At 33.1% G+C, this 23,179-nt stretch overlaps 2 protein-coding genes across 5 annotated transcripts; one reads left to right on the plus strand and one right to left on the minus strand.

Annotated features, from left to right (window-relative positions):
• The first annotated feature begins 1,054 nt into the window (after positions 1–1,054).
• LOC116164446 (apolipoprotein B receptor) lies at positions 1,055–3,494 on the plus strand. Of its 2 annotated transcripts, XM_031478630.1 has the most exons (9): positions 1,060–1,973; positions 2,025–2,109; positions 2,159–2,329; positions 2,384–2,631; positions 2,680–2,777; positions 2,824–2,939; positions 3,048–3,125; positions 3,179–3,265; positions 3,329–3,494. In XM_031478630.1, the coding sequence occupies exons 1-9, from the start codon at positions 1,884–1,886 to the stop codon at positions 3,391–3,393; spliced, it is 1,038 nt and encodes a 345-aa protein (XP_031334490.1). In that variant the 5' UTR covers positions 1,060–1,883; the 3' UTR covers positions 3,394–3,494. The 2 variants fall into 2 exon arrangements, with proteins under 2 accessions (XP_031334489.1, XP_031334490.1); XM_031478629.1 differs by having other exon boundaries at positions 1,055–1,973; positions 2,159–2,631.
• A 938-nt stretch (positions 3,495–4,432) lies between these two features.
• On the minus strand, positions 4,433–21,951 carry LOC116162629. Of its 3 annotated transcripts, none has more exons than XM_031476279.1 (3): positions 21,773–21,951; positions 11,967–12,041; positions 4,433–5,217 (listed from the first exon to the last, which is right to left on the minus strand). In XM_031476279.1, exon 3 carries the CDS (start codon positions 5,206–5,208, stop codon positions 4,510–4,512), a length of 699 nt encoding a protein of 232 aa, XP_031332139.1. In that variant the 5' UTR covers positions 5,209–5,217; positions 11,967–12,041; positions 21,773–21,951; the 3' UTR covers positions 4,433–4,509. The 3 variants fall into 3 exon arrangements, with proteins under 3 accessions (XP_031332139.1, XP_031332137.1, XP_031332138.1); XM_031476277.1 differs by lacking the exon at positions 21,773–21,951 and adding an exon at positions 17,041–17,131; XM_031476278.1 differs by lacking the exons at positions 11,967–12,041; positions 21,773–21,951 and adding an exon at positions 9,930–10,294.
• Positions 21,952–23,179: the final 1,228 nt, after the last annotated feature.

Below are 23,179 nucleotides of genomic sequence, written 5' to 3' on the forward strand. Positions count from 1 at the left end.
TGAAAAAATTGGAACTAGTATTTTTAGTTCCTCTGATTGCCCATTTTTTGTCTAAATTGGCTGGGCTATACTAGATCAAAAGTTACAGCCATTTGAATTTTCTTTCGAAATTTGTTTCTAGTCTATAACTTTTGATTGAGAAGTCTGATCGAAAAAGTACGAATTGTTTTGGATTCTACGCACCAAATTTAATAAGAAAAAGTGTTTTCCCGAGAAATTTTGGTGTAGTCGATTTTTGGTAAAAAAAGAAGGTTATACACTGCCTTTTTTTGAGGCCCGAAAAAAAAAAATTGTCTCAGATCGACCCGGAAAAAAATTTTCTTATAGAATGTGGCCTGTAGAATCCATAATTTCAAACAGTTCCAAGATTGGGGTACTAGTTCAAAAGTTACAGCCCTTTGAATTTTCTTTCGAAATTGGTTTCTAGTCTATAACTTTTGATTGAGAAGTCTGATCGAAAAAGTATGAATTGTTTTGGATTCTACGCGCCAAAATTAATAAGAAAAAGTGTTTTCCCGAGAAATTTTGGTGCAGTCGATTTTTGGTAAAAAAGGAAGGTTATACACTGCCTTTTTTTGAGCCCCGAAAAAAAATTGTCCCAGATCGACCCGGAAAAAAAATTTTCTTATAGAATGTGGCCTGTAGAATCCATAATTTCAAACAGTACTAGTACTAGTTCAAAAGTTACAGCTCTTTGAATTTTCTTTCGAAATAGGTTTCTAGTCTATAACTTTTGATTGAGAAGTCTGATCGAAAAAGTACGAATTGTTTTGGGTTCTACGCACCAAAATTAATAAGAAAAAGTGTTTCCCCGAGATATTTTGGTGCAGTCGATTTTTGGTAAAAAAGGAAGGTTATACACTGCCTTTTTTTAGTTAAAGAGTTAAAAGCGAAAAACTGAAAAATGGGTCGTTTAAAGCCCCCTCCTTCCCCTAACGGCACCGGAATTTGGAGGGACTTTATTTTTTCTTGTTCAGGGAACCTCTCCCTACACATTTATGAAAAAATTGGAACTAGTATTTTTAGTTCCTCTGATTGTCCATTTTTGGTCTAAATTGACTGGGCTATTAGCTTGGAGTAAAAATCCAATTCTACTCCTAATAGCCAATCCTTAAAACTTTTCTTAAAAGCATGTAGGGTCCCGCAATTTTTTAAATAGATAGGCATTTTATTATAAAGCTTAACACCCAAGTATAATGCATGATGATGGGCATGAGAAGTACTCGTTTTAGGAATTATTAACGTCTTTTGGTTGCTTCTAGTATAATGTTCATGGGCAAGCACTTTATATGTATCTTTGTGCTCAAAAGTAAGAGTAGCAATCTTTTGCAGATACAATTGTCGAATCGTTAATAATCCCGATTCAGTGAACAGAAGATTGGTAGGGTAGCGATAGTCTTTACCCATAAGTATTTTAATAATCCGTTTCTGTAAAATTTCTAATTGATGCAAATAACAATCTGCTAGATAGGTTACAGGTACTGGTGGTATCACGTTATTAATTTCACTGAAATTTGCCTGTAATGTAGAAACTCATTCATCGATTGACGCGCCAAAACCAATCCTGGCGCGTCCAAATAAAAATTTCAATCTCATCCTCGTACTGCGTGGGTCGCAGTAATATATCAGGTAGATCAATGTACAAAGTAATCGAAAAAAAAGAACGATGAGAAACAGTAAGAAAACGATGAGGGAGGTTAAACTTGAGGGTTGAGTATTGAGTGAAAGTAAAACCCTAAAAAAATATATATATTAAGTCCAAATAAATTCAATAATATTGGAGATCAAAGTGGTGTTTTACCGGTGACATCTGTCTATGATTCACATGGTATCTAATTATTGAATTACCACCTTTGACTACAAACCGCGCCAGAACAGTTTCAATGGATGTGGTCTTGCAGCGTCATTGCGCGAAATATATTTATGCAATTCCGGATGGTCTACGAGAACTAATGAGTGACATATCGAGAGAAGTAAGGGTGGTAAGTATTTGCACGTATTGTATACTCATATTGTAATGGTAGGTGTTGAGAAGCCAACCAGAAGATATGTATACTTTTATAGCCGACTATCTAGATGCGTTGATGATAACGCGAGAAAATGCGCGAGGTTTTGTGTTTCAATTTTTATAATAGATACGACTTAAAAATGATTATAGTTGCTGCAAAAACTGTGGAAAACATTACAGCAATAGGGATTACTGTTGTAGAGTTATTGCAGGAAACTGGAATGTCGAGGGAGGAAGTGGATAATCTATCACTAACCGTTCAAACAGCATTTAAAAGGTATGTGACTGAGCAAGAAGAACATAGATTGGAAACTGACTACGGTAAGGTGGAAATTCGATACCGACTTTACCTTGTCAATAATCCATATCCATTAGAAATCATCCAAGAAACGGATTTGGTTACCGAAATAATAGAAGAAGCAAAAGTTCGAGTGGAGGATACTGATGCTGCAGCTGCTATTATACAAAAAGCTTACCGCATGTTTAAGCGAAGCCAGGAGCAAGCCAAAGATTTACTTTCCGGGATGGTCGATTGGAGAATTGCGGCACGAAGTACTATTAGATTGTATCGAAAAACAGACGTGTCGTATGAAGATGCAAATAGAGCGGCAACATTAATCAAAGTTTGTATTTCCTGTAAATCGACACCGTAATTTGAGTCCTTATTTAAGGCAGCTTATAAAGGGTATTACACTCGACGGACTATGAATCGTCTGTTAGCCAAAGGAAAAGAAATAATTGATTTCCCCGAAGAGGAACATGGCTCAGAGTACGTAACACATTCTCACTACATTGATGTTTTAGCCATATTTCAGAAACGAGTTGACCACGCTTGAAGAAGAAGAGGAAGAAGGAGAAGAAGCGAAAGAAGAAGTTGAAGGAGAAGGAGAAGGGGGTGAGCACATTTCTGGTTTTAGCGGAGTTCCCACAGGTAATGTATTTTTGTAATGATTCTTTATTCTTCTTATATTGTCATCAGTAGTAGATAGGTACGTGTGATTTTTTTGGTGAATTATTATATTGTGTCTTTTACCACTAGGCAATGCAGATTCGAGAACTGAAGAAGAGGATGAAGAGCAAATATCTCCCGACCAGTTTTCCAGTGAAGTCACGGCAGGTAATATATAATTCTTTTAAATAAGGTTGTTTAATTGCACAGTTGTCAAACAGAAATTCCTTCCGTGGAAACTGAAATTTCACAGTCGACGGGGGTTGATACGGAAAATGATGAAAGTGAATTAACCGATGCAGAAACAGGTAACATGTTTTTAGTTTATATTGTTGGTTGGCGCATATGTATTATATATTTTTTGTTTTTAGAAGTTGTCTCCAGTAATTTCATAGAGGAGGTCTATGAATCAGATGCTGATGAATACGCTGGATGATCTTATAGCCTGAATATAATTAAATTTTTCTACATTGTACAACTATGGGGATCTTATACACATACTACTACAAAAGTACCACATTAAATATGTATATTGTGAGCGATCGTATTGATAAATAATCAATATTTAACATTTTTATGCGTTTTTGAATTTTTCCCATAGGTAATACAAATTACAATACACTTTCAAAAATGTAATCCAAATTTCCTCTCAAATTTTAGTATTCTTAGTGGACCTGATTATGCGTACTCTGGGAACAATGTGGCAACCAACACAATCTTTTTAAATTTTTTAAATACTAAACGAGTATATCATGGGGAAGGGTTGTACAGTCTTTTTATAATACATGTACAGAACACATTAACTGTCCGTAGGACTTCAATTTTTTATATGGGTAGTTTTGTGGCGTCCACAATTGGGATCTGTTTGATACGTGTAGGGTTGGGAAAGCATAACCCTACTGCAGTGGACGCCTAAACAACTGCAGTTAGGGTAGTTAGTGGACTGAATGCGGAAGTCTTTTTTCGATGTTTGAAATACTTATTCAGATTAATTAACGCGGCTGGTTGGTGTGAGGATGACGATAATGGTATAATGGGAAACTGTCTAACTTAAAATCGTTCCTGCCAAAACTTTCGAACTCTGATAATATTTTTGATATGCAGTGTGTAACGGATGTTACCAATTTACTTTACTCCTCCATCTTCCTATATCTTAATTAAATTGGCTGTGGTTCTTGTCTTGTTATGTAATATAATTATTAATTATATTTAAAATGCCTCTGCTGCTCATCGGTTAATAACCTAAGTTACCTACCCCCAATTACAGACATAAGCACAAGTAGCCAAGAGGAAGAAAGCAGAGTTTCCTAAGGCAGATATTCCAGTGGCGAAGCTGTGGTCGTATCCGTTCGGGTTGGATAATACCCACTACAATGTTTGTGTGCATTATTCGTACAAAAGTGCATCTGATTTAAACACGCAAAAGTTACTGTAAAAACTCAATTTAATTTATCATGTGTATCTGTTACAGTACATTATGTATTCCTTGCAACTGCAAGGATATGGCAACTAAGAGTTGAATTTAATATTCTCTAAACATTCGTTATTGTTACTAGCTTGCATCAAATGAACTCGGTCCGCTTTCGTATCCAGGTCGTTTAGCTGCATCCAAAGGAAAATCATAGTCTGGTATTGAAAATAGTTTCTTTAAATTATTCCAATGATCATCGGTGGTAGCGTTTTCAATTTTAACAGTATTCTGCAGCTCTCCCTTATTGTTGACGTTAGGTTGTAGATCGCTGAACTGATTTCGATTAGACGACGCAGCAACAGTCGGTTTTTGTCTTTTAGAGGCAATTGCAACCGATTTTTTTGGCACTACTTCCTTGTGCTGCGGCCTCTTTACCTTTGGATTATACTTCAGAGCCGTTTGGGTTGTTGAAGGCACACCTTCATTGCTAAGTTTCGTAAACCAATGCGTAGGTAATGAGTAGTGTTTTTTAAACGTCATTGAATCGTTGAGATTATCAGTTTCAATTCCGACCAGATTAAGATTCGTCTTTCCATTTCGAAATAAGCTACCGTACTCGGGAGCTTTCTGAGATAATAAATTGGGTCGAGGGGTTCTATGATTATCCGAATCCCTGACAAAAGGTTTATCGCGCTGCCCTATGAGTAGATTGGCGTCATAATCAACTTCAGATTTGTTGCAATTTACCATGTACCAATGGTCACATATTAACATACGTTGTTGGAAAAGGGTTGCGTTGGGGCATGCGTAACTAAATTGTCTTCCTATTCCGTCGCACATGTGATAAATCTGAAACAGAAGATAAATAGTTGGTTAATTTCTCAAGTTTTCTCAAGCATCATAGAAAAATTCTGTCTGTTTTTGTGCGACAAAGTGGCAGGAAGCTATAACAGGTACATTCCCTACAATTTCAGTAATTTTTCGATGTCGCAATGGTATATTGTGAAAACCAGTCATGCTTGTCGAAAGTAAAACATTTTTAAATACAAATTGGTAGTTACCTCCCTATTAACAAAGAACAATGTACCAAACCTGTACGTGTACTCATTCCATAATACCTACACATTACCTACATTGAATAATATGTAATAGAAAGTTGCAAACAGAAGTTAAATAGCTACCTTGAACTTAGACCATCATTTTGATACACAAGTATGAAATGCAAATGATTATTGTTATTGGTGCCCATTCTTCGAATGTTTGATGCATCCGAAAGTTTCCCCTCGCTCTTCTTGAACTTTTTTTGTTTTTCAGGTTTTATTAAAAGTTCTCACTAATAATTCAATGGATGTTGAGAACAATATGATGCGTGGTACTTATGAAAGACAACTTCATTATCAGCTCATATGAAATACTGTTCTAATAACAAAATACAAAATTTAGTAAAATTTGCATTCCGATGGTCTAGCTTCCTCCCACGCTGCTGAAATTTGGCCTTCTCTAAATGTGCAGTGCATAAATTGTGCACAATTTTTGTGCGTGTCTTTTATGAGTATCTCCTCCGACACTCCGCTCTTGAGTTATGAGGAATAATAACCGATCACTATAAGGGTCGAGGGGAATTGCTGTGATTAGTAGAAATTAATTCCTTTCTTTAAGACCTTTCATTACAGTACCATGAAGAATAAAACTAGCCCCCTTCCAATTTTGGTAAGAAGTAAGAGGGTGAGTTCGTAGAAAACAGTTCTTTTCATTGAGACCTTTAATTAGAATACCTTGAAAGATAAAACCGGTGTCTTGTGCAGAGAAAACGTAGCTGAATGTTACAATAGAACGTTTTTTTTTTTTAAATTAAAAGTGTGAATATATACGATTTTTCTTCAGCAGTTTCGTATTTCAATTATAACCAATGGCTGATATCATTTTTATTAAATAATCTTCTATTATAATACAGTTCTTTCAGTGTAGAAAAGTGTAAACTACATACAAATGTTGTAGAATTATAAACTAGTGCAAAAAAAATTGAAGAAGCCGAAGGAAATGTTTTACGTTGATACGGTAGAAAATCCAATATAATAAATCTTTATTAACTCAACAGTGGCAGGGTATCTGTGTATTTTTTACTGTAATTGGTACCTAATGTCACAGATTTTGTATTTAATCTGTGCTAATGTGTATGGAATGATTTTCATACAGTAAGGCGTAACTTTTTTTTTTATTTATATTATTTATTATATTTTTTTATAACTGTTTAGAGGCACTTTAAGTTTTCATAATGCCAGTAGATACGTCTCGTCTAGACGTTCCACTAGCTCTTTATGAGTACCTTCCGATACTTCGTTTTCGAGATATTCGTTTCGGCCCCACCAGACTTACCTACCTAGCTAGCTCAAATTACATCCTTTTTGTTTCTTTGCATTTTTAAATTTTTCTCAGCACACGACTGGGTTTCGCCACAACATTGTCTTAAAATTCTTATAATTCTTCTAATTCGGGTGCACCACCCTGTTGTTTCCAACTTTTGCCTTCTTTAGTGTGTGCCGTACATCGTTGTATTCGGAATAAAAAATTCTACTCTATTGAGTAGAAATAGTACGTACTTTTGTTATGGGTCATATAAAAAAAATAAAGGTGATGAGGATTTCTCCGACACGAAACGTTGTACTGATTTTGTGTATTGTAATTAAGGTTTGAAATTGACATGTGATTGTGACAAAACGAATATTCCCCGTAGATCCAGGGAATGTTGTAAAAGAATATTCAATACTGAAAAATCAAGGAATATATGTGTTCTCAGTATATTCATAGCTGAATATCCTTAGAATATCCCAATACATATATAGGGTGGCAATTTGAAAACTTACCATGTCCTAGTAAATAAACGAGATATTTAAAAAATCAAAATCCGTTTCGGTAATTGGGAGGGGAAATCACAATGACATAGTTGGCGACGCACACCCTCCAACCCCCCGCGTCCCAGCCACCCCAACTTTTAAATCTTAAATAGTGACCCCCCATGTGTGATACGTCGTTGGAAAGCTCTGAAAAAATGCTAATAGCATTAGATTTAGGTTAGTAATTATCGTGCAAATGTGGTTGCTTGATCTTTTATTTATCGCTATCTGTAGAAGATAGTAGTACAGAAAGCGGATAAAGGTATAAAAAGACACATTCCTTCACCTATAGCAGATACGAAAAATACAAAAAATAAATATTAATAGCCTTTTTTCTTCTTAATTTAACCCATAAGCCAATAATGTAAACCATTTTGAACATTTATTGAAATAAAACCCAACTTTAGAAAATGTATCATATTAGTTTATTTTTTGATTTGCATGACAATTACTAACCTAAATGTAATTTGGAAAACATTGTTTAGAGCTTTCCAACGACGTATCACACATGGGGGGTCACTATTTAAGATTTAAAAGTTGGGGTGGCTGGGGCGCAGGGGGTAGGAGGAGGTGCATCGTCAACTATGTCATTGTGATTTCCCCTCCGAATTACCGAAACGGATTTTGATTTTTTTAAATATCTCGTTTATTTACTAACACATGGGGAGTGGTAAGTTTTCAAATTGCCACCCTGCATATATAGAACATTCTATGAATATTTGGAATATTTACATGGTTTCTATCATGTTAAAAGAATATTCTCAGAATATCCATTGTTATCTGGGTGGTAATACTGTACACAAAACTAGAACTTGCAACAACCACATCTACTCAAATAGAAATCCCTTAATTTTTGATCTTAAATTGTATATCTACTGAGTAATATAAGCGTTCCTTTTTATAACATGTGACCTATACCTAAAGGTATTATCTAATGAATTTCTTATACACTTTTCCTTCATTTTCCCTTTAAAATCACGTTTCAGTTAAAAAAAATGTAGAAGGTCCCGGTATTACCTTTGTCCAGTTCGGCTTTGGAAGGTAATTAGAAATAGGAATTTTGAACAAAAACGTCCAAATCTATGTATGCCCTTTTTTTTGAAAAATAAGAATTGTTTATCAAATATCATGTGTTTTATTTGTAGAGAATGCCGCATTATGGAACGGATTCGGTAAAAGTAAATTTCCTATTTATACCATTCAGATAATTGTGTCGTATACACTGAGAAAACAACTTATTCATGAAAAATAAAAATTTGATATCTCAAACAAATGCTCATTTTGAATACGGCCCAACGAATATTAATTTAAGAAAAGAATAATATTTTTTCAAATAATTGTAATTAATATGTTTGGAATGAGTCCATATAATTTCTCCCGAACGCTTATCAGGCGTCATTAAAACAAAATCAATTATTTACAGTTAATAAATCTTTATTTATAAAGAAGAAATGTTAATTGGTGAAAAATAAAATCTGATTACTCCTAAATTTTCAATTGCTAGATTTATTTATATATAGATTGTTTACCACACTACAATTTGTTTGCCACAATAATATATTACCTTTTGTAGAATATCATTTATTTACCCATATTTATTTCTTCTTAACAAATTTGACAGCGAGTAAGTAGAAAATTATATTTATTAATCACAAAATTTCAATATTGTTGTATTCATGTTAGATAAACAGATAGGTACCCAATCAAACTTTACTTACAATACCGTATTTCGTTACCAAGAAAGAGAGATTTGTCAAAAATTTTGTTTTGCTTTGGAGAAATAATGGTAGATTTTATAAACATGAAACAAAATTCTTGTTAAAAATGCATTTATTATTTATAAATATAATATGCACATTTATATTATTACTTATATATTATATATACACTATAAAAATATATAATACTGAAATTTTATATGATATCAGCGCCAGATAACGATATTATACCTTGGTTGTCAATGTTGGTTTCATCCAGGGTTCCCTCCTAATATATTAATTAACTAAATTTATTACTTACCAACAGGAAGGGGCATGAACTCACCTCTAACAATTCAGTGTCCTTATATTTCTGTCCAAGATATTCCTCCAATTTCTTCTTGAAAGTCAACCGCCTTCCATATTGGGGGATTATATATCATTGAGAATGGTGTCCTGAATTAAAGAAGGTAAAAATCCAACGTGATTTGATGTTCTAGAAATTTAATTGCACACTTATATTCTGGTCAGTACCTACAAAACTTCTTTGAATAGCATAACATCATAACGCACAACGCGACGTTACGATTACGCTTGTTGTGGTAAAAACGCGTAGGTAGGTAAGTTATTGGCAAAAATATCCAGTTGTAATATAACAAGCATTTTCTAAGATTAAAAAACATAAGGATGAGGGAAACAATTTTTTTATAATAACCAAATGTTAAGTTACGGCTAAGCACAGATAACTTTTACCACAAATAAATGTATTCCTTGCAAACGTTATTGAAAATTTAAACATGCGGGAACCGGTCAAAGGCGTTGAAAACCTATATAAACCTCATCTTTCATTATACTAATGAAAATGAATATTTATCAACGAGCTATTGTCCAGCCCGAGGTACAGCTTAATAGTGCGGTGCTTCATAATAAAAATAATATGCATGCAAAGCTAGAAAATTAATGAACTTACCTTCAAATTTTTTACACAAATCACTAAATCCCCACAAATACAGCAGTCTACAGTTTCCACTCTTTCCATTTCGTCTTATTAGTCTTAAACAATCCTCACAGCACTTTCAATTTCCCATGAAATGAATAAATAGGTTTTGTGTATAAAGAGTAAGAAGGAACGTAATAATTGAGCCGTTGAGTGAATATTTAATTACTCAATGAATGAGCCAACTCGGAATGATGCAATCATATGCAAGCTAATGAATGAAACGCATTAAGAAACAAACTTGCACCTGTGCTTGCACATACAGTTTGCTTGTTGGAAAGAAACAATTTGTTCAGGCTAGTTTGGGCCATACACACATAAAATTTTTAAAAACAATAACATGATTCGTTTTACAAGATACTTTCATTATTAATTTCAATTTCAACAACTTCATTTTTATTAATAAAGCTGTTATTATCTAAAACCACATAATGTTTTAATACAAATAATCAATTGTTTACTTATAACAAAGTAATTCTAAAATAGTATTTTGCTACATGTAAAAATATATCAATTACTATAAAAAAATTGCTTTAAAAAAACTTTCTTATTGCCGTAATAAAATCGATTAATGTATCATCAATCATGTTTTTTTGAAACCACAAACATTTATTTAAAACAACAGTATGACTTCCAAACAAACCAATTTTTTTAGGACCACCAAGTCTTTTTCTCAGTGTACCTAAGATTGGAAACACTCACGCTATGGCTTCTCTTTTAATAATCACAACAGTGATCAGATCAGTGGTCAGAGAGTCACAACCTCTTCTGGCTATTTTTATAAGAGCGTTTTGTTACATTTTAGCACAATTTTAGTAAAAAAAATCGGGCGATAGAGGAGACCAAAACAAATATGTTTCTCAAATATGTTCGGGTTTCGTAATTCTTATTTTAAAAATTCCGGATGACACACCCCTAAGGGATTTCGACAAAATTTGGTATTTGGTGTCCTTTTCACATAAAAATAACGAATCTGCAACTAGTTTTTGAAAATTCAGAAAAAAACGACTTAAAATAATACCTGGCGGGACGATCACAGTGATCAGAAACTAACGAAATTTCGTACAAAGTAATTTTGGGAATTATTTAGAGGGTATAACATATTTTTCAAATGAATGGTAAGATGTTCAGTTGCGACAATATCATCTTCTAATCAAAATCGACAGGTTTTTGGATAGTCCACTTTGAGATTGCTTGTGGGTACACATCTTCAATTTGCCACCTTTAAAAACGTTCAATCACTTCATAATTTCAGGCACATCTAACGATTACACATTGTATTAAGATGAATCAACTGCAATTACGTTTATTGTTCATTGTGTCGAAACGTGCAATTCCGGTGTTTTGAAAAGATCACAGAATTGATGCTTTTGATTACAGGGCATGTTGCAAGAAAAACGTATTAGTTGTAGAGCGAGGTCGGAAAGCCTCCACATGGCGAACCTTTCAAATAATATTAATTGGATTAACTATCACAATACAATGCGTTGTAGATGCTGGATGCTGTATTCATAATCAAGGTTGTATGCATGTCAATTCATCCTCATTGGAATTAGAAGAATCTCATGGCAGTCTTTGCTTATACTGTCAATAACTTCGATTAAAAGTGAATGGACTTAATTAATAAACATCATTTTCTTCACGATAGGTATTAAGTAGGTGGGTTTGTTGGATGCTCCTTTTAATCTTTTGAAATGTAGGTCTACCTTCACCTTTTAAACAGACAATTACGAACCACGTACAGTACTCTTTTTGTTACTTAATGAGCATACTTGAGGAGCAAACAAAATAATTTGTAACGTGAGATGAAAGATGATTAATGGTTTTGTGTTTGAATTAATTTAGAAACACTGCAACCGCTCTACTGTAGACAATTAGCGAACAATATAGGGGATTAATTAACAATTTTCAAGGTGCTGGTATAGGGATCTAAATGAAAATCTGGTCAGAAAAGAGGTATTTTACACCAAATCAAGGTAAAAATTAATCACTACTAATTTCTTAACTTACCTGACATCCTCTTTCAACGTCTGCGTAATATCCTGCTGGACGATTATTACAAGAAAACTCTCTTTGTATTTCACCCTGAAAACAAAGTAGGCCACATTACTACAAGAAAACTGCACGAAAAGTATTCTGTACCTATAAATTCTCAAAAGGGAGATATAGTGTGATTTTATAACTTTAAAATGGGGTGCAACTCTTCCCCATGCTAACTATTTTATTAGTTGCTCTTAGCGACTAGTTTCGACTAACGAAAGTCATCTTCCTTACAATGATTTACATCTTTAAATGGTGAAGTTAACCAATATAAAATATCTCACATTCATATTTGTAAACTCAGCAACATTTCTTCTAATAACTGCGATATACCAATGGTGGTTGTATACCTAGATTCTGACTGTTTTCTGTTAGTGTCATTTGGGTGGAATGGTAGGAACATCTAATCCTGCCTCAAGAAGGACGATATAAGATGATATTCTGTCGGATTGTTTCCTCCAGTATTCTAACCTTATCTCCCTTTCATTAACATTAAGAACCTTACTTACTCCTTATATTCCCGTTGTCACGCGGGCATATGATATAATAACATTGTTAAATGCTTTTTAATTTTTAATTGGGAATCAGTTATGAAATGCTGGTAGTTTCCGAGTTATAAGTAACAAATTTTTTATTATTGTTCATAAAATCTGGTAGCAAACTTGAAATTCGGATTGAGGAACCCAAAAATCAAAACTACCCCACAACTTTCTTGGTATGAATTTCGTGTAGGTATGAAATGTTATTCGTCAATGAAAACGACATTTAATTCAATTGTAACAAATTGTTTTTAGGCTTTTTATGGAAGTAATGAGTAATCTAGCAGTATTTATCTTGTTTTGTTAAAGTAAATAGTGACGTAGCCAGAGACACGAAACTAAATAACCCTAAAAAACATAACATTTGCTCAAAAATCAAAAAGAGAATGTACTCCTTTTTTAGGGGATTTATAATAAATTATAGGTAATAAATATTGGTAAAAACTCACCCTGTATTAATAAGTATAAAGAAACTTGTTAGCACTTTGCTTAAAATATTGTTTAGTGTTCAAGCTAAAGTCGATACTATTGCTAATTTAAACTAAAGAAATACGAAGATTTTTTTCTCACGATTGTAATGGTGGACGAAAAATAATTGCACATCGAGATATGAAGATATTCAATAAAGAAACCTTCTGTTTTAAAGAAACGCCTACATATATCTACATCTATTGAACCAAATGAAATTTTTAATAAGAAATCTTGAACACATATTAGCAACTATTAAACTAAAGTTAAAGGAACTATAGGTGATTAAAGTTTTTAAGTTTATTACAAAGAATGTATAAAACACAGCCGGCCTTAAAAAAAAGTAATAAACTACTCTGATTTTGATAATAAAGGAGATTCGAGTCGTAAAAAATTATGCAATACAAGAGACCAAATTTCTCCATTTCTATATTTCTAACTTCGCTAAAGACTAAACGAAATTTTAAAACAAATGAATTAGAGTTAGCATTATTGTTATTTATTATGTCAAACTTTCCAGCATATTTCCGCCTACCTATTAGTTTTTCTTTTTCTTTTGTTTAGAATATCGGCTGCCCGCGCGTTATACAAACGGAAAGACTGCGTAGTTCCTTTTATTTCAGTTCACTGGTGGTTATGTATTAAACATACATACAGGCTGTTTCACGCAAACCGTTATCTAAAAGTATTCACAGGCTTTTAAATATGAATATTTACCAACATAGTTTTTCATGATCTATCGAAAGAAAATATTAACATGATCATTTGACCTCTAGTTTTACCGGATGTGGATAGCAGCTTCTTTATTGTAAATAGAACACCCTGTATTTTATTGAATTTTCAAAAACTACATGAAAATCTACGTTGTTTGATACCCCTATACCCAGCCTCAATGATTTTCAAGTTATTCAAGATGTTTCACGTTTGTTTGCTTTTATTTCCTGTACCTATGACTTCATTGATGTGAATTTCAAAATTTCAAGAAGTAACTTCAAAACTTACAAAGTTGATAACACATGCTTTATTTTTTTTGCACTTTCAAATGTCAAAAAAATTCTATACATCGATCATTTATTCCATCTTCTATACCTATCTGTTATGCTTTCTGCCTATTTTTTTAAATTATTTTTATTATTGCTTTTTTTCTAAAATTAGGACCCTTCTATTATATCAAAGTGGGGCATATTTTATTATTATTTATTATTTCTTAAAATCGCAAAAACGAGTAAAGCAGTGAAACTTGGAGAGAATTCGTCTACCATTTTTGTAATATGTACTTTTTGGATGCGTGGGTGGCTCATTTTGAAAAGCCCTGTCTATCTCGAGGCAATGCCCATAGGTATAGGTTTTGAATATTTGTTTACTTGCGAAATGATAAGATATGCAGATAATCACAGTTTGAAACGTAGTTGTAAATGCGTATTTCGGCTGCTCCATAGACGGGTATTATCATCATATTATATTTTCAACGTGCATTGGCTTATGTTGCTCTCATGTGTGTAGGTGCTGTCTTTTATGATTTTATGCATTTGCGAAGGTATTTGTTGCTATGGAAATGAACTATGGCTCACACCTGCACACTTGAGACCAACACAAGCCAATACAAGTTGAAAATACATGCATTTATACCTACGGCTACGTGTCAAGAGGTGATTATCAGATTATCTGCTTATCTTATCATTATTACAAAGGTTAATACTGATGATTGTTATTTCCGTTCGTAAGTAAACAAGTTGTAAATCAGCATATGCATAACTCTCGAAGGGCGATACGGAGTTATAACCAGAACTCAAAAAATTTGTTCTTGCAACACCTTTGAATACGAGAACGCCTTAATCTTTGTATTGCCAGGTTTTACCCCACTACTTCATTACGGTGAGTTTTAGAAAATTTTGCAATTGTCTCGAATTGATACTGGTATGTATTTCAAAAAGTCCTTTAGTGCATTTTCGAAAATATAGAAGAGCATGAGGTAATATGGGCGTGTTGTCTGTCTGATGTCTACGCGATCTTATCTCCTCATGGATATCTCCATTTTAAACACCTTTTCCACAATCATTAATTAATAGCATGCTCTCTATTTTTGTTTGATCTCTAGTGAGCAAATAGATATTTGAACAACTAGTTTTGAAAGTGATACTTTTGCATGAATTTTCAGTTGCAAAGCCCAAATTAATCAAGCAAATTCATGAAAAAAGACACTTTGAACATTTGTTGTACACGAAATTATTTTGCATAGTGATTCTTAATAATAAACCATAATTGAATAATGTCATTGATCATTGACATTCGCGAATCGCGATTTACCGTCACTCAACAATTGAGCTATTGTTGATAGATAAAAATCTTGGAAAAAAGTACCTACTACTTCGGTTGCTATGAAAATAGTCATAGTAAGTATTTGACATTTCATAAACGTCAGATTTATTTTAATTAGATATTGAATATGATTGTTGAAAATAATATATTATACAGGCTGTTTCACGCAAACCATTACCTAAAAGTATTCATTCACTCCCATTAATAATTTAAATTTGAAAATATGCATAGTAACATAGTTTTTCATGATCAATCGAAGGAAAATATTATAATGATCGTTTCACTTCCGGTTTTACCGGATGTGGATACCAAATTTCTTATTTTAAATAGAACACCCAATATTTTATTGTATTTTCGGAATCTACAGGAAAATCTATGTCGTTTGATACCACATTATCCTATACCCAGTAAACCCAGCATCAAACGTTTTCATGTTTTTAAGCTTTTTCAAAATTTTTGACGTATGACTGCTTTTCTTTACCGCTCTGTACCTATGGCTCCGTTGACTTGAATTTTAAAAATCAACAATACTGACGTGATGCTACATGGGATTGATTTGAATTTTGATCACCCTTCTACAGGGTATTTGAAAACTAATGGTCAATTTTAATAACTTCAACCGTAAAAGTGGATTTTTTCAAATGAAACCTGCTTTATTTTTTGCAGTTTCAAATGTCAAAAAAATTCTACATCGATCAAGTATTACATTCCCTATACCTATCTGTTATGCTTTTCGTTTTATTTTAGTTTTTCTAAAATTGTGACCGTTATGCATAATTTCTTAGGAGCTCTTGAAATTGTTGTTGTTGGTACTAGTTTCAAAAATTGATTAAAACACAAAAATTTAAATTCCTAAACTATACATGCTAGGGCGCCAAGTAAATATCAAATTAAAGGTAGGTACTTTTATACTGTACAATTGTAAATAGAACATAGTGTTACCTAAATATTACCGTTGGCGAGTTATATAAGAAAAACCTAAAAAAGTCAAACATTTTCGTTCATTTTTGCCCACAGAAATTTCTCCCAACGTTAGTCGCATTGGAAAATTTGTTTTTTTCTCGCTCTCTTTACCATTTAAATAAGCCGGAAAAATAAAATCGTCTGCCGAACCCTTTGTAACCATAAAGTACAAATTGACTGAACTATAGTCTATAATTATACGACTCCTTTAAAATTTACCGCATACACTGATCTTTTGCGCAAATCGAAAACATACCCTAGTAGGCGAACTGAGGAAATCATTCTTTGTAAATTTAGATGCAGCCCCGACACTGGATATTGGAACCTATATTTTGCCTGAATTATTTACTTTTGAGTGGAATTGGGAAATTGTACACAGAGCAGTCGAGATCTAAGCATTTCTTTGTAAAAAGTTCTTAATTACCTACTTACTGATCAAATTATAGTATAATCCCTACATTTTTGGCAAAAATATTAGCTAAATTCGTAAAGAAATTTAAAGTAATGTACACAAATTATATTTTCCCCTTAAGGACATTTTTCGTGGGGTGTTTCTTAAATAAAAAAGTTTTTCGTGGAAGGTAAGTTAAAAACGAACTAATACAATTTGAAACTTTTTGAAAGCACTCAAGCCTGTGTCGCTCTTATTTAATTAATGGAAACTTTAAAACTTCATAATTAAAATTAAATTGTAAAGCAAAAGTGTGCACCTCTTTGTTGATCGATTTAAGACAGTAGCGAGAGAAAGTACAAACCTGTGCTTCGTTTTCAATCACCACTAATAACAATATAATTAAAATGGAAGCGAACATCTTCCGAGACACAAAATAGATGCAGACACACACAATTCGCAACTCGCCAAGAACTAAAGGTACACATTTCTCAGGAAGCAGCAACCTTAGATCTGTACGCAAAGGTCAGTAGGTCAATGCATATTATCCGTTCATTCTAAAAAAGCGGATAAATAACCGTCTCGATTACGTTTCCTTTTCCTTGCCAATTTATGCATCAATAACGTAACATTCCGGTTAAATTAAATCAATGCATGAGGGTCAATAAACTTCGAATAACTTCGTTTCCTAGGAGACAATATTGGAATAAAAAATAATAGTATTTTTAAAATATTTTCGCTGTTGGTGCTTTTGTTTCTATTGTTACAGTTTGGAAGCTTTCTTACTTCAACTGTCTCTGAAAAGCCTATAAAATATATTTTGAACATCTTGACTTCGGACTTATAACCTGGTGCATGTTATGATATCTTCTACTTTTTGTAGGCATTGGATTCGATCCTCGTCATGATTATAGTTTTTCCAAAATCAGAGCCAAATAGGAATGTACGTACTATACTTTCTAATTTCTAATAGGAAGTAGGTAATCCAAACCAAAACGTTTAAGTTGCACGCAACGGTACTTATTCTGAAATGTAAGCAATCTCATTTTAAAGGCATATTTTAGTATTTGTTCTTCACACTTTTGGCTACGAAATCTAACTTTATTTGTAATGGTGCTAATAACAGTATCCACGAGCATTACGTAGGTAGTTATGAAGACATCTCTCTGAGGTCCCAAATTTTGCCTTTATTGTTTTTCTTTTAGAAGTGCATTTGGTCCACGTGACTCTAGGCGCGGTTTGTATAGTGGTAAATGTACCTCTAGCTGCACCGTAATATGCATAGGCACACGTAAGATAATGTCACACAGTGGAAAATCAATGAATCAATTTATCCAATTTTGAATGAGTGCATAAGTAGTCATCTTCATCCCAATATTGGTAAAATAACCTTGTACTTGGCAATCGCGTAATTGTGTAATGAGAATTTCTTACCACTGATAGGATTATGTGGATGATCAAGGTTCTACACGAGTACTTTGCTCACCATAGAGTGTTGTCAGGAAGACATGACGCAAAGAGTAAGAAGAGTTAAATAGCTGTTGAGGGATGCTAGGCAGAACAGTCAAGTACATCTGCCATAGTTTGTAGAAGTAATAGTGAGTGAGCTTCATCTGTTACCATGCAAAGGTAGGAGCTTGTTATTATTTGCTTCTGTTTCAGATGACTACGTGGATTTCGTGTGAAATCTCCATGAGTAATTTTAAGGTAATTTCATGTCAATTTATGTTTATGTACTCATTCAAAATTGGGTAAATTTGCCCCCCTCATACTTCTAACTTAACCTAAGTACAATAAACAAGGGAATAATACTAAATTTGATTAAATCTAAAATAGACAAGAAATTCTTGGCTCTACTAAGAAATGTCCTTTTACCTCGGTCAAGGGCTCTTCGGACATTGAAAATATCCAAAAGGAGTATGGCAGGGTTCTGTCTTCTAACGGTATTGATAATAGTGTACGAATTCTTCCCATGTATAATATAGTGGTAACTGGTAGTAGCAATTAAAACTGATTGGTTGTACTGAATATGTAAAAGTTGGAGGGAGAATAAAATAATAATTTTTGCCCATTAAATGGAGGGTTCAAAATAATGATGTTGGAAAGATACATCAAAATGTGTTCTTCTTTAACTGCAAATCGACAGGCACTGTGGGCGTGAGTGGGTTAACCAGTGGGAAAAAGGTGGTCTGGCTTCCAAGTACCAAATTGGAAATACTGATCTCTATCTTATCCTTCTAACAAAAGGTATTCCTTCCACCTCTATTTCGCTCAATCTTTGGAAGTCGAACTTGTACATATTCTGGAGGTGTAACATTTCGGAGACGAATTTTGTGGGAGAATTTGCTTACGGGAGTGTTTTCTTGGGGGCTAATATTCCGGGGGCGACTTTACCGGAAAGAACAAATTCCTACAATAATAATTAATAGCATAAACTGACTGAGAGGTAGAAATCCCTTTATCAAGAAATTTTGAGTACCGCCAACCCACTATACCTACCATCTATGCTGGATGACCTTAGGTCATTATCGATTGCTTTTGGATTTGTAGATACATATATTATTACTAGCAGATCCCGCGAACTTCATATCGCCTTTGGGAAATATCTACATGGGGAATACGCGCTGTTTCGGCAGCTGCGCTGCTTCACCTCGCACGCCTATCCTCGTACCTCGAAGACCTCAACCTCAAGGATTATTGTGTTGTAAAAGTCTAACACACCCTAACTAAATTAATGATTAGGAACGGTAATATTTTAATTGTTTAATAGCAAACTATTGTGTTAAATGTCAATACGACATCTTCAATCTTCTCACACAACAATTTTTCCCAGCAATGGTACTTTACATATAATTTCAATTATAAAACTATTCACTACTCTGAGGAAGTGCGAAGTAATATCAAGGTAAAGTTCAAGACACGACCTATAATTTAAATTTAGTTATTGTTTTAGCCACTTCGAATGTCCTTCAAGGTATTTGGCTGTACGTAAAAAATGAAAACATTATTGAAAGGACCATTAAATCTTTGCTTTGTTACATTTAATTTATTACTTTATTACGGTTACATTTACAATGTTGTAACTGTCTACTAAACAAAAGGTTTAGGTAGATACCAATCGTTCAAAATTTCAAATACCGTAGTTTATAATCCAACTTGAAACAGATTATCCATAACAATAATATATAATAAAACTTTAATATACATAGCGATTGTATCTATATTACATAAACCTCCAAAATTGTTAATAATAGAAAGTACTTATGTTATATAAGTAAACGATTCTCGTGGGAATTATGTGTGATACCTTTCCATTTACAAGTTAAATACTTTTGCAAATTTTAAACAATTCAATGCATTTTGTGGATACTAATCACCATATCGATCATCCAAATTCAGATTATGGAAGAGGTGTTTGACCCGAATTCTGAATTCTAATGAGCAAAAGTATGATTTATTTAACTGTATATTTCGCTCATTTTGGTGTTTTATTTGTACTGTGCTGTTACTTTTACAAAATGCAATCGATGCTTAAAAATCGATCTTTAAATATTTCATTAGTATATTATTTTTGGCAGTTTATGACCGTCAGCAAAAGGAATGCATCCATCCACATCCTAATGATATGTTTTAGACCGAATCTGCATGCATTATTAAAAAAATATCGCATACAAAATAAATAAGTAATAGCGTGGTCCATGGACTAATTACACTAAAATCTATGCGTGGTCAAAGTACACTTATAGCTTCACAAAAAATAAAAACCTCTTGAAATTTAAAATTTGAATATTCAAAAAGGTTGTGCTTAATATGAAAAATTCTTTACGAAGATAGGTATGCAATTGTCGAGTGAAAAATGTTGTTTTCGTTTTTTCACTCTAATTGTTTTAATATTAAATATACGGGAAAAAGGTTCAATGAAAATTTGTAGCTGATTCATTTATCTACAAAATTTGTCTGAAAAGTTTTTCTGTAAATTGAAAAGTGTACGAGATATAATTGATTTCAGCGGAAGTCGATTCGTGGGTGCGCGCGCGAACGTCCCGTGAGCCGAATTTATTTAAAGCTTGATTTAAAAGTTAATAATTTGAAGGTTGTGATGCACTGGAACAACGTACATATTGACGAAGATGAAAATAATGATGACTTCGACGATCAAACAACTATAAATGGTGATAATCAAGACACTCAAGGTTCACATTTTGAGGATAACTTAAGTGAAGATGAAAATGATATTGAGTTATATTTGAGATCGGAAGACGAATGATACTGATTGATTTCGATATGATTAATAAATGAAAACTCTACGTTTCTACGTGTCATTGTTTATTTACTATCTTAAAATTAAAAACTTGAAAATTTATGATGTTTAAAAATACTCTTAGGAAAATTTGGTATATTTCAAAAACTAATGATCAGAAAACTTTTCAGACAAATTTTGTAAGTAAATGCATTGTCTATAATTTTTGATTTGAACATTTTTCTGTATTTTCATTATTTAAACAATTAGAGTGAAAAAACAAATAACAAAATTGTCGACCAAAGTTCTTCCGGAAAATTGCTTACCTACATTGGTAAAGATTTTCTCATATTAAGCACAATCCTTTTAACTACCTAAATTTGAATTTCCAAAAGGTTTTTACTTTTTGCTGCATTTTACGGATATTTTGTGTACTTTGACCAGGCTATAAGTATTTGTACTGTATTATTAAATCCCTACAATTTTTCCCACACTTTCTTTACAGCCTGCAGAGGTACTGATCCATTTAGTTCCATGTTTTGTAGAGGAATCTGATACTTTGTTCATTGCTTATATATTTGGTACTGTCCACTCCTAAAAAATAATATACAGGCAAAGGTTGTAGGTAATTAAGTACGGTTGATTATACTACGTTGGTTTAACTGAAATTGAGTTAAATTTGTAGAATTTGGATGAATAATTTTCTGAATTTTTCCATTCGAATTTTGTAGTGTAGCTGGACACACTCTAGAGGTCCTCAAAGTCGAGGGGATAATATGGATTCGATTTATGAGTAGATAGAAAAATGTCTTTTCTTCCATAATATCTCAAAATAAACAACATAAAATATCCTTACCCGTGAACGTCGGCAAAGGACTTTGATATGGAAATGTCCTATTTTTTACTCAAGTTGATTGATATTAAATTATATTGTACACAGCAATCATTTAGTCACACCATTTCAAGAGTTCACCTCGATTGTACTTCTCTCTTGCTATTTGCCAAATATTGGTATAAGTATAGAAAGCCATAACTTATAGTCGATGATCGCCTACGTTATAAATTGACTAAAACGATAACAGAACGCAATATTCTCAATTTATGGAGATACGATAAACGGCCGTCGTGCCATTTGAAAGTATAAGCTATATATTTATGGAACCAAAGCGTAAACAAACAAAGCTCATTCAGTTCCAGTAGGTACTTACTTCTCTCATAACTAACGAGCAGTGAATTTCTCGAAGGAAGTTCAACCAATATATATGTTAATATCGTTAGATTGAGTTTCTGGTCAATTGCGTACGTTTCTAAACTTACCCTATTAACTTATATACATGCGAGATTGTTATGATGCTAAACAATGCGTTCGGGGATTTTTCCGATCGATTCCATTCTATATGGAAAGCTGTTAAGCTACCAGAGTCATTAATTTCTGGTAAGTAAAATTTGCACTCAGAACAAACTAGTTTCGGAAAACTTAGGGAAAAAGGTTGAAACACGTAACAGTTATTTATAAGAGTCAGGAAAATAACACATTACTAGCGAGGAAATATTGAAGTACGAGACCCGTTTGGAGGCGAGCAATTATTCAAAATATAGTTCCAACTATTGTAAAGGTATCTCTCTTCATCTGAATCATAGAAGTGCATAATCTCAATTGACTTATCCCAAAAACTGCTTTCGAACGAAGATTAATTGCAATAAAAACATTTTCTAATAGGAGAAAGAAGATTTGTAGTATAGGTATGTGCTATTAACTGATTCTTTAAATTAATGCATATTTTCATTAATCGTATCTATTTTATTTTATTTTACTAAAATAACTTCTTAAAACAAATAAAGATCTGACTGTCATATTAATTCATTTGATTATTGTCTTTTTGGCTTCCGTATTTTTCTTCTCGTTATCAGTTCGTGTGTGATTTTGATATTGTCAATTGGTATAGTGCCAGTTACGAAAGCGTAGAACGGACAAGGTAGTTCAAATTATGTAATCCCGAGATATAAGTCGGGATTATACGTAATCTCGAGATGCAAGTGAGGATTATACTTAATCCCGAGATATAAGTCGAGATTATACTTAATCCCAAGATGTAAGTGCGGATTATACTTAATCCCGAGATATAAGTCGCTTTCGTAATATTGTACGAAAGTGTAGAACGGACAAGGTAGTTCAAATTATGTAATCCCGCAAGTCAAAATTAGACTTATCCCGAGATATAAGTCGGGATTATACTTAATCCCAAGATGTAAGTGAGGATTA

This window comes from Photinus pyralis, unplaced genomic scaffold, assembly GCF_008802855.1.
Source record: "Photinus pyralis isolate 1611_PpyrPB1 unplaced genomic scaffold, Ppyr1.3 Ppyr1.4_LG2, whole genome shotgun sequence".
In the NCBI taxonomy this organism is placed as follows: Eukaryota; Metazoa; Arthropoda; class Insecta; order Coleoptera; family Lampyridae; genus Photinus; species Photinus pyralis.

Bases quoted from the DNA above. Each gene is read 5' to 3' on its own strand.
- LOC116164446 (XM_031478629.1), top strand. From the start codon at position 1,884: ATGGATGTGGTCTTGCAGCGTCATTGCGCGAAATATATTTATGCAATT. The intron at 2,632-2,679 runs GTTTGTATTTCC...TCCTTATTTAAG, and splicing joins GAGCGGCAACATTAATCAAA to GCAGCTTATAAAGGGTATTA. The intron at 3,126-3,178 runs GTAATATATAAT...GTTGTCAAACAG, and splicing joins TTCCAGTGAAGTCACGGCAG to AAATTCCTTCCGTGGAAACT.
- LOC116162629 (XM_031476277.1), bottom strand. From the start codon at position 17,097: ATGTTCGCTTCCATTTTAATTATATTGTTATTAGTGGTGATTGAAAAC. The intron at 12,042-17,040 runs GTTTGTACTTTC...CTTTGTTTTCAG, and splicing joins TGATTGAAAACGAAGCACAG to GGTGAAATACAAAGAGAGTT. The intron at 5,218-11,966 runs GTAAGTTAAGAA...CTTCTGTTTCAG, and splicing joins ACGTTGAAAGAGGATGTCAG to ATTTATCACATGTGCGACGG.